Source organism: Salvia miltiorrhiza, chromosome 4 (genome assembly GCF_028751815.1).
Source record: "Salvia miltiorrhiza cultivar Shanhuang (shh) chromosome 4, IMPLAD_Smil_shh, whole genome shotgun sequence".
Classification (NCBI taxonomy): Eukaryota; Viridiplantae; Streptophyta; class Magnoliopsida; order Lamiales; family Lamiaceae; genus Salvia; species Salvia miltiorrhiza.
Window position 1 is genome coordinate 53,777,400 of NC_080390.1, and position 12,094 is coordinate 53,789,493.

A 12,094-nucleotide genomic window follows, 5' to 3' on the forward strand; every position below is an offset into this window, starting at 1 on the left:
ATGGAAGAGTATGCAACAACATAAAAAAAATTTAAAATTGGTGTGTGAAATAATTTTTCTTATATGGATATTCAGTAATTTATATGCTACCGTAATCATATTCAAAATGCTAAAGAATGATAATGTACAATATACTAAGATTACTATTCACTAATAATTAAAATAAATATAGATTCTTAAAAAATCATATATTAAAATCTACCACTTTCTTACTAAAGATGTTTAATTATATATATCATAATTAAGAAGAAACTTTTATATGTTAAATGGTAAGTTTAATACATCTATATTTTATGAATTAGTTCACTAACTCAATTGTAGGTTCTCTAACGAGTTGAATATTACAAAACCCAAGTATTCATTTGCTTTGTGATCGAACTTTGTCAATTCAGTTCAAACAAACTCTTATCTAATAGACTAATATATTGAATTCAAACAATTTGCAAATAAATCGATACATACATTAATTCCTGCAACTTGTGGGGGTCAGTCAGCTTCAACCAAAATCAATTGAAAAAAGACTAAACACTACTCAAATTAATGCTATCTTATAATCATCGTAACAACTAGTAATTAACAACACTAATCAAATTAAATATCAAGACTATGACCAGCCGTAACAAAAAGGGCCAAATCTATAAATATGCTCCACTTACATTTAAAAAACATAAAAATCGAATCAAATCATCACAATATTATATTGAAAATTTACGTTAAATTATAATAGTATCAAACAGAAAGGTCAAGGGTCAATTGGTATAACTTTTTACCAAAAAAAAAAAGTATTTACCAAGAAAATACAAAAAAAAAAAAGTTCTTTCTTTTTTCTGCAAAATATTTCATAAAAAATAAAAAAGATGCTTAATTCGCCGGGTGACTTTATTCTTATTGACCCACATTTAAAAAAAATGGTATCTGTAAATGCAAAATTTTAAAAACTGGTGAAAATTTAGGTCTATATAAGTAGGAATTATGTATATGTATATGATAGTGAAAGGGCAATGTTGAGTAATAATGGTGGCATTATTCTTTTGCCTTTATATTCACTTTTACGTGAAAGGAATCACCCTATCGTGATAATTGCAAGACAATGCCTATATTTAGAATATCTATGAAAATGCACATATTTGTCTTTCTTTGTAAGCAAATAATATTTTATTTAAAATTCTTGCTTTTATCAGTTGTAACTTATACTATGAGTTTAATTCATTTATCGTGTATCAAATGGTGGTGGTGTGTATTTTTCATTCTAATATTATAAATACAAATTTTATTATATTTACATTAAAAAACTATTTATATTTTGAACATATATGCATTTATAGTGCTAGAATATATGAAAAGATACTACTAACAATAAAAAATATTATTTGAGAATCTTGCTATGCTATGCCTATGCGGCTATGCCAACCAATGAAATAAAGATAACAAAAAATACAAAACAAAGAAAAGAATATCTACATAGAAACGATAATATTGCTATATATTCATTTGATTGTCTTATTAAATAGTGATTGCAACGTAAAATCAAATTGAATGATTTAATAAGTTCCTTCTTTATGCTACTATTGTTCTATTCTTTGTTTCATTAACTTAAATAACAATTTTTATAGAATATTCACTAAAAATAGGATGCCATGCTATGTAAGCATGTACTATCGTTTTGTTTTGGTTTTTTTTTTTTTTTTTTTTTTTCATTTTTTGATTGGGAAGGTAACTAAGGATCAAATACCATTACTCTCCATAAAAAATGATGATCACATAAAAACACACTCACACTCTAATATTTAGATGGCTTGAACTTTGATTTATTGATTGGAGGAAAAACATCTTACCAACATATTGTGCTTCATCATCTGATGATCATTAAAATTATTAATAATAAAATAAATTGAGAAATGCTAACTTTAAACTCTCCCCTCACTCTGGTTTTGATCGTTATAATAAACCCAATAAACGTATAACAAATAAATACAAAATTAAAGGTGAAGATTCACATTTAATTTACACAAAAATTGACTTAAAAGTATAACAAATTCCTATTCTATCTACTCGATCCTTTATTGCTACAATATTACTACTACCTAACACATTGATAGGAAGTTGTATGTCGTAAATTACAAGACAATAAAGGGTGTTGGTCAAGAGAATCTGATAAATCTCGCATTGCCAACTCCAACTATGTATAATATAATATTATCTTTATCACAATTTTTAATATTCATATTTTTCTTTTTGACAGTCCCATTTTTTAATGAGTAATGCTAAACAGCCACATTGTGGCTGCCCATAATTTACTTAAGTAAAAAATAATTTAATTTATTTAACTTATTTTTTAAAATAAAAATAAGATTTAGTCATTTTATCATATTCTCTACATTAATTTTTTTGCAATTTTTTGGTAACTTTTTTATTTTTATTAAAAAATAAATTAAAAATAAAAAATGCAAAAAAAATTTAAAAAAATAAGTACAATATAGAGAATATAATAAAATAACTAAATCCTATTTTTATTTAAAAAAATAAATTAAATAAATCAAGATTATCCTTATTATATTAGTGTGTGGGTGGCCACAATGTGGTTGCATAGATTTATTGTTTTTTAATATTTATTTCTATTTTTAGTAATAGTAGATGAAATCATTACTTTATTTTAATTATTTTAACACTCACATAAATGATTAGACCTTTATTTCACTCACAACACACTCAAACACTTTATTAAAATTCGTGTCACTCTCAAATAGATATTACAAATTGAAACGTAGAGAGTAATATATATTTAAAGCTCGTGAGGTAAATTAAAAGCTGAATCAGTAATATAAAATAAGTTTCTCGGTTGAACTCGTTATTAAATAAATTTACATGTTTATTTATAGTCATAAGAAATTAGTTATAGACAGTCTAATGAAAAGAAACTAGCCAAATATATTGAATACGTAGTTAATACTCCATTCGTCCACAAAAATTAGTTTTAGTAAGGGACGAAACAAAATTTAAGAAAATTGATTATTGTATTATAAATGGAGAAATAGTCTCATTTAAAGTAGTGTTTATAATGATAATTAATTTAATATTTTTATGATAAATTTAGTTTAAATTAATTGTTCCACAAAAATAATAAGGTCACACATTCATAAATGATTTTCCAAATATTGCACTAATAATATCAAATTTTAAAAATACACTATGGCGTTTATGTTGGTTCAGTGATAGAATAATTAAGGTTTAATCTTAAAAATCTTATATTTAATGGCTGTAGGTTTGACTTTATTACCACATTTTTTTTAATTAGAATTAAAAGAAGTATCTAAATATAATTAAATAACCAATCAGTACGCAAACGAAACCTAATCACAAAACAAACATGGGAAAATGACCGCAGGTAGGTGGAACCATTACCTACACAAAGGTGAAAACATTATCCACATAAAAGTAGAAAAACTACACCACACTGTTCACACAAAAACGGAAAAAATACACCGCACGCAGACAGAACCCCTACACCATATAAATGTGGAAAAATAGTCACACGTATGCGGGACTACTATCCACACAAAGATGGACACACTATCCACATAAAAGTGATACAATTACACCACACGTTACACACGTAGATAGAATTAAACTCAAAACCTCGAGCTTTGAAAGCCTCAATTTTATTACTTGAACTAGGCCTCACAGATCACATGCTTTTTGAATTATTTGTTCAATAATGATAAAATACAATTTGTAGAAATTATATACTCCTACATAAACCAAACCTTCTTTATTTTCTTTTTTTATTATATCATTTTGTTTTTTACCTGTTGCCTGTTGGAACCAAACTCTCTCTTAGAATAGTCTAGAGCAATATATATGCAGTTTAATTGAAGGGCCAAAGTGGAATTAATCTTAAATTATTCATATTTTAATAGACGCATTGCACTTTCCACGTTTGCGTAATTTATTTCTCTTCCACTCTCTCTCTCTCTCTCTCTAAACCGGAAGAAAAGCCAGCACAAAATTTCCTAAATTTCGAAAACCCCAGATCTCTCTCCTCCTTCGCCTCCTAATTAATATCGCTTTCCGCCGTGAAACGGTGATTGGATTCAATCTCCGCCGCCGACAGCCGGAATCTTTAACGCGATCAGTTATCCGGCGGACTGCAGCGATCCGCTTAGAGATGAGTACCTGCGAGCTCCTTGAAATTGAACCTCTCGAACTTCAATTCGCATGTAAGTGAGATGCCTCTTGTGTTTCTGTTTCGAATTTAGGTCTGTCTTAGTGTGATGGAAGTTTTTTTTTTTTTTTTGTTCAATTGAGTTATAGAAGATTCCGTGATTTAGGGAAAATGGTGACTGGGGCTGATTTAAATTTTATTCTTTTAGATCTACACTTTAGATTATTCCTGGTTCTGATGTTCTTGGGTTAATATGTTTTGCATTTTGTGGCGTGTGATAGTCGAATTGAAGAAGCAGATCTCATGTTCGATGCAATTGACGAACAAGTCTGAGAATCATGTTGCATTCAAGGTAGCTGTTTTGTATCCTTAATGGCCTTCATTTGGATTAGGATTACGTTTTACTTGATGTTTTATTCGTTTTGTGAATTTGAAGAAAACACAAGTAAGAAATGCCCTTGATGTTGAGTCGGAAGTATCTGAATTACCTTCTTTTTGGGTTTCTGCTTCTATATTCAGGTGAAGACAACAAATCCGAAGAAGTACTGTGTGAGGCCAAACACTGGAGTCGTGATGCCACACTCTAGTTGTGATGTCACAGGTCTCCCTCTCCGTCCCACCTCTCTCTCTCTCTCTCTAAATGTTTGTGCATGCGGCCACAAATAGATTTACATTTCAACTACGGTTTCTGTAAATTTAGTTACTTTTTGGTGGTGGAAATGTTTTTGAGAGGATATTTTGTTATTGCGTCCTTACATAAGAGTGAGTCTGGAATTCTTTGGTCATTCATTCAGTTACCATGCAAGCCCAAAAAGAGGCTCCACCGGATATGCAATGCAGGGATAAGTTTCTCCTCCAGAGTGTAGTGGTGAACCCTGGGGTATCTGCAAAGGATATTACTCCAGAAATGGTAATTTTATGATTCTTTCTGCAGCATGCAGTATATGTTTTATAACAAAGATTGTTAAGGCTGTGAATGTTTTGTCAAAGATGTTAAATATATTTACCTGATCTGCATTTAGTTCAACAAAGACTCGGGGAACCAAGTAGATGAATGCAAATTGAGAGTAGCCTATGTTCCACCCCCTCAACCACCTTCACCAGTGCGAGAGGGTTCAGAGGAAGGTTCCTCCCCAAGGGCATCGGTGTCAGAGAATGGGACTGTAAATCAGTCTTCTGATTTGAACGTGGTCAGTATATTTTTATCTAGCCAAGATGATATATAAGATTAAAGAACAATAATCTTTCATTTCTTTGTGACTTTGCAGATGTCAAAAGGATTCCCTGAAACAAATGAAGTCACATCAGAGGTTATATTATTCATTTTCTGTTTCTCTATATGTCTTGTTACTAGTTATGTAATTTGGGTTCGTGGTTCTTGTGTCTATCACTTCTTTTAGAATTGTGTTAGGTGGGTCTAGCTGGAGTGACCCTTTTATGATATTTTGTTTTACCTGTCATCTTCCTGTTTTTAGGAGTTCAGGAGTTTACTGAATTTGATTTAGATGATATCTTTGTCCTGACACTAGTTAAGGTCGTAAGGGTATTCTGTTTGCTGATCGTTGGTCTTTTACTTGTTTGTAGGTGAAGGCCCTCATTTTGAAGCTGACTGAGGAGAAACAATCTGCTATTCAGCAAAATAACAGGCTTCAGCAAGAACTGGTAATCATTTAAATGTCTGATTTCTAAGACTTTTTTTGAAGGTCAACGATGAAGTATTAAGAATATAATATGATTTATTTTCTTATCTGGTTGTGTACTTTGGACTACTGGAGATAGAAGACCTTGAAAAATTCAGAAACATGTTTATATTGTTCGACTATGGCAGTGTGGATTTGTGCTTTATTTGATCACCACGCTCCAATTGGTTTCTGCTCTGAATTGAATTGTTTTTAAATGAACTTGGCCTCCACTTTGTGATCCCATGATTATGATTTGGCGAACCTGAATGTTAGAACCAGCAATCTATTAGGCTGTATGCTAAGCATTATTTACTGGCCAATATCGTCAAGAAGTCCCTACCATTAATCTAATCAAATTCACAGAAATATCTATTTGATCGTGAGAATCACTGAACGCATGAAAACTCAACTCAATTTTTAAATAAGACAAAAAAGAAGATTCTTATGAACATATGGATAAGTTGGCTGAAAATGGATTGAACAAATTCCGACTTCTTTCAGTTATGTGTTTTGTGAAAAATCGGATTTCTTGTAGTTGCTTGTTATATATCCTCCTTATAGCCAAACAGCGTTTCTTTTAGTAAAGAATTCGATTTGTGGAACGTCAGCTTCAATTCATCCTTTTACTGTAAGTTTCAAGTTCAGCGTGACATTACTTTCTAATTGAGATTTAGCGGAATTGTAATGTAATGTTTCACGATGATCCTAGGATTCGGATCAGCTTTGGATAGATTAGCTTTTTCTATTACGCTTCACATGAGGGATTGAAATTCTACCTTGAATCATTTTAGTTAATCATCTGCTTATGGCATGCAGGAGCTGGTGAGACGTCAAGGTCAAGGTCAAAAAAGCGCTGGCGGTGTCCCCATCATGTATGTCATCATCGTTAGCTTGATCGGGATCTTGTTGGGGTATCTTTTGAAGAGATGATGTGTTTGTGTTTCTACATTCAGTTATCAAATCAGTTGCCTGCATGTTCAAATTTTAGGACATTGAAGGGATGTCACTTATAAGAGCTTAATATTTTTGGTTAGTTGTTTGCTTGACTGTAGAAAACATTCATGCCTAGATGGTTTGGTTGGTTTCTGTAATTGCTCAAGTGCATTTGTTGTGTGACTAGTTTTTGCCTTCTTTTTCAGTTATTTTTTTTACAAGGATACATATATATTTTTTCACATTATTTCAACTCGGTTTAGTACTCTAGGAAAAACTCAATAGGAGTATAAATATATGATAAATTATTACTTTTATCAATATATTAAACGTAAAATGCATTAGCAAGTTATTGTACATTTAAATCTTGTTTTATACTACTCCTTTTGCCCAATTATAAATGTATTGTTTCTTTTTTGACAATATATTTTTTTTATATACTTAATATTTAAATTATTTTTATCAATCCATTTTATCTATTAATTACATATTTTTTAATTTTTGTGCCTAAAAGTAACGGTAGGGAGTATATATTTTTTGTTTTGTTTTAGTAGGTCCTCGTATTCGTGTATTTGATTTTTATGTAGCCCTTTCAATAAATTTGTTAATTTGTTCGTTGTAAATAATATCATCCATCATTTTAAAAGTAAATTATATGTCATATATATCCTAATTAAATACTAGTACTCCTGGTATTTGCGTTTAGAAAACCTAGATCTTAATCAAGAATTCTTCTTCCTTTTCTTATTCAGTTTCTTGTGTGCCCATGATTCAATTTAAAGGCTCTAATCTTAATGTGAAATGTGAATGGAGAATATGGTCCACAATGTAATAGATAGTTTTTAAAAATAGAAAGAAATTAGTAATTTTTATGGACATCTCAAAATGACAAAAATATTTTTTTTTGGACGGAGGGAGTATTAAAAAGTTAATATTCAATTTGAAATCAATTTTAAATTGAATTAGTGGCATTTTTGAAAATAAAATAAAATTAAAGGATTAATAGTATTTTGTAATATAACTATAACTATAAATATTGTATAAAATTCAAAATTATAAAATTTATACCATTTTGATGTCATATTTAGACTTTTTTCTAATTTAATTTTATATATACTTATTTTAACTATAATTGTTATTGTGCATCAATAAAGGGCAACTCTAGTATCATATTAAGAAGAAATTTTAAACAATATGTTAAATGGTAAGTTAAATATATCTATTACTTTATGAATTAGTTCACAAACTCAATTGTAGTTGATGAGGACAAAAATATGCCTCCTTTGAAGACCGAGAGATTAAGACAGCGCTGTCCACGGTCTAGCAATCCTGATTTTTCGGGATTTGAAGCTATCTCAAAGACTATCAAATATTTCAGGATTTGAAGCTATCTCAAAGACTATCAAATATTCGATAAAGAAGGAGATTATCACGAAGATATGGATAAATATGAAGAATCATAGTCCTATTATAAGTCTTACTAGAATTCTTAGTTCTCTGCCTATAAATACATGTAAAACTGTAATGTAAATAAATTATCTACTATCATCGTCTATACTTTACACTGAAATCAATTCTGTGTTTATTTTAATTTTATGTTATAACAGTTATTTTTTGGGCACAACACTGGGTTCTCTAACAAGTTGAATTTTACAAAACCAAACCCTCTTGTTTTTCTCTTTTAAATTTTACTTCCTCCGTCCCAGCTTCAAATGACCCTATTTTTATTTTGGATGGTTCACCATCACTTTACACATTTATTACACATTCCTTAATCAAATTTAGAAATATTTAATATTATTTTTTGGATGGTCCCACTACCACTTTATACTTTTATCACACATTTCTTACTCGTCGTGTCGAAAAATTTAGGATCATTTCAAGCGGGACGGAGAGAGTATCATTTTGTTTTTTTACCTATGTTCGAACCAAAAGTCTAGAGGCAATATATATCGAGTTTAATTGAAGGGCTAAAGTGGAATTAACAATAAATTATTCATATTTTAATAGACGCTCTGCAGTTTCCACATTTTGCGTAATTTATTTCTCTCCCACTCTCTCTCTCTCTCTCTCTAAACTGGAAGAAAAGCCTAGCGCAAAATTTCCTAAATTTCGAAAACCCCAGATCTCTCTCCTCCTTCACCTCCTAATTAATATCGCCTTCCGCCGTCAAACGGTGATTGGATTCAATCTCCGCTGCCGATAGCCGGAATTTTTGACACGATCAATTTGCCGGCGGACAGCAGCGATCCGCGTAGAGATGAGTAACTGCGAGCTCCTTCAGATTGAACCTCTCGAACTTCAATTCCCATGTAAGTGAGATGCCTCTTGTATATCTGTTTCGAATTTAGGTCTGTCTTAGTGTGATGGAAGGTTTTTTTTTTTTTTTTTTTTTTTGAGTTCTAGAAGATTCCGTAATTTAGGGAAAATGGTGACTGAGGCTGATTTTTTTTTTTTTTTAGATCCACACTTTAGATTCTTCCTGGTTCTGATGTTCTTGGGTTAATATGTTTTGCATTTTGTGGTGTGTGCTAGTCGAATTGAAGAAGCAGATCTCATGTTCGATGCAATTGACGAACAAGTCTGAGAATCATGTTGCATTCAAGGTAGCTGTTTTGTGTCCTTAATAGCCTTCATTTGGATTAAGATTACGTTTTACTTAATGTTTTATTCATTTTGTGAATTTGAAGAAAACATGAATAAGAAATGCCCTTGATTTTGAGTCGAAGTATCTGAAATACCTTCTTTTTGGGTTTCTGCTTCTATATTTAGGTGAAGACAACAAATCCGAAGAAGTACTGTGTGAGGCCAAACACTGGAGTCGTGATGCCACACTCTAGTTGTGATGTTACAGGTCTCCCTCTCCATACTACCTCTCTTTCTAAATGTTTGTGCATGCGGCCGCTAATAGATTTACATTTCAACTACGTTTTATGTGAAGTTAGTTACTTTTAGATGGTGGAAATGTTTATTTAAGAGGATATTTTGTTATTGCGTCCTTACATAATAGTGAATCTGGAATTCTTTGGTCATTCATTCAGTTACCATGCAAGCCCAAAAAGAGGCTCCACCGGATATGCAATGCAGGGATAAGTTTCTCCTCCAGAGTGTAGTGGTGAACCCTGGGGTATCTGCAAAGGATATTACTCCAGAAATGGTAATTTTATGATTCTTTCTGCAGCATGCAGTATATGTTTTTAAACCAAGATTGTTAGGGCTGTGAATGTTTTGTCAAAGATGTTAAATATATTTACGGATTTACCTGATCTGCATTTAGTTCAACAAAGAGTCGGGGAACCAAGTAGATGAATGCAAATTGAGAGTAGCCTACGTTCCACCCCCTCAACCACCTTCACCAGTGCGAGAGGGTTCAGAGGAAGGTTCCTCACCAAGGGCATCGGTGTCGGATAATGGGACTGTAAATCAGGCTTCTGATTTGAACGTGGTAAGTATATTTCTATCTAGCCAATCTGATATATAAGGTTAAAGAACAATAATCTATCATTCTCTTTATGACTTTGCAGATGTCGAAAGGATTCCTTGAAACAAATGAAGTCACATCAGAGGTTATATTATTCATTTTCTGTTTCTCTCTATGTCTTGTCACTAGTTATGTAATTTGGGTTCTTGGTTCTTGTGTCTATCATCTTCATGTTTTATGAGTTCAGGAATTTACTGAATATGATTGAGATGATATCTTTGTCCTGACACTGGTTAAGTTCATAACGGTATTCTGTTTGCTGATCGTTGGTCTTTTGCTTGTTTGTAGGTGAAAGCCCTCATCTCGAAGCTGACCGAGGAAAAACAATCTGCTATTCAGCAAAATAACAGGCTTCAGCAAGAACTGGTAATCATTTAATGTCTGATTTCTTAGACTTTTTTTTAAGGTCAATGATGAAGTATTAAGAATAAATATAATACTATGATTTATTTTTTATCATGTTTTGTACTTTGGACTACTGGAGATAGAACACCTTGAAAAGGTTTTCAAATGAACCTGGCCCCCACTTTGTGATCCCATGATTATGATTTGGCAAACCTGAATGCTAGAACCAGCAATGTACCGAGGCTGTATGCTAAGCATTATTTACTTGCCAATATCATCAAGAAGCCCCTACCATTCATCTAATCAAATTCACAGAAAATATTTATTTGATTCTGAGAATCACTGAACGCGTGAAAACTCAACTCACTTTTTAAATAAGACAAAAGAACATTCTTATGAACATATGGATAAGCTGGCCGAAAATGGATTGAACAAATTCTGACTTCTGTCAGTTATGTGTCTACATGTAGTTGCTTGTTGATATCCTCTTTATAGCCAAATAGTGTTTCTTTTAGTGAAGAATTGGAAGAATTGGATTTGTAGAAAGCCAGCTTCAAAACATCCTTTTATTTGTAATAAGTTTCAAGTTCAGTGTGACATTACACTCTAATTGAGATTTGGCAGAATTGTAAGGTAATGTTTCACGATGGTCCTAGGATTCGGATCAGCTTTGGATAGATTAGCTTTTTCTATTACGCTTCACATGAGGGATTGAAATTCTACCTTGAATCATTTTAGTTAATCATCTGCTTATGGCATGCAGGAGCTGCTGAGACGTCAAGGTCAAAGAAGCGCTGGCGGTGTCCCCATCATGTACGTCATCATCGTTTGCTTGATCGGGATCCTGTTGGGGTATCTTTTGAAGAGAACATAATCACCCGATGCGTTTGTGTTACTACATTCAGTTATCAAAATCAGTAATTGCTCAAGTGCATTTGTTGTGTGACTAGCTTTAGCCTTCTTTTTCAGTTATTTTTTACAAGGATACATATATTTTTTCACATTATTACAACTGGGTTTAGTACTTTTAGGTTTTACTTGTTTATCGTGATTGATTGCGTCTCAATCACTAGAATGCCTGATTGTTTGCAGATGAGGTTGGAACTTGTATAATGGTTAGCTCAGATTATCAAGCCTTTGCTACTAAGTTTCATTACATGTTTAAAACACCCTGCTGTGGCCAAGTATAAATATAAATTATAAACTCTTATAAATATAATAAATGCAAAATGGATTTTCAGGTTTTTGTACATTTAATTTATTTTGGTAGGTCCTCGTACTTTTGTATTTGATACTTTATTCGTTATTTATATAATATCATCCATCATTTTCAAACTAAATTCAATGTATTACCGTTAGAAAACCTAAAGCTTAATCAAGAAATCTTCTTTTTCTTCTTCAGTTTCTTGTGTGCCCATGAATCAATTTGAAGGCTCTAATCCTATTGAGTTAAAAGCATGTAAAAAGTAAGAAAAGTAATAAAAACCAATC

The 12,094-nt window shown here is 31.6% G+C and overlaps 1 protein-coding gene across 1 annotated transcript; it reads left to right on the plus strand.

Annotated features, from left to right (window-relative positions):
• The first annotated feature begins 3,889 nt into the window (after positions 1–3,889).
• Positions 3,890–11,736, plus strand: LOC131023620 (uncharacterized). The gene is made up of 16 exons (XM_057953162.1): positions 3,890–4,217; positions 4,444–4,514; positions 4,682–4,763; positions 4,957–5,072; positions 5,185–5,352; positions 5,431–5,472; positions 5,747–5,824; positions 6,661–6,771; positions 8,984–9,089; positions 9,313–9,383; positions 9,550–9,631; positions 9,819–9,934; positions 10,055–10,222; positions 10,302–10,343; positions 10,547–10,624; positions 11,367–11,736. Exons 1-16 carry the CDS (start codon positions 4,166–4,168, stop codon positions 11,475–11,477), a joined length of 1,494 nt encoding a protein of 497 aa, XP_057809145.1. The 5' UTR covers positions 3,890–4,165; the 3' UTR covers positions 11,478–11,736.
• Positions 11,737–12,094: the final 358 nt, after the last annotated feature.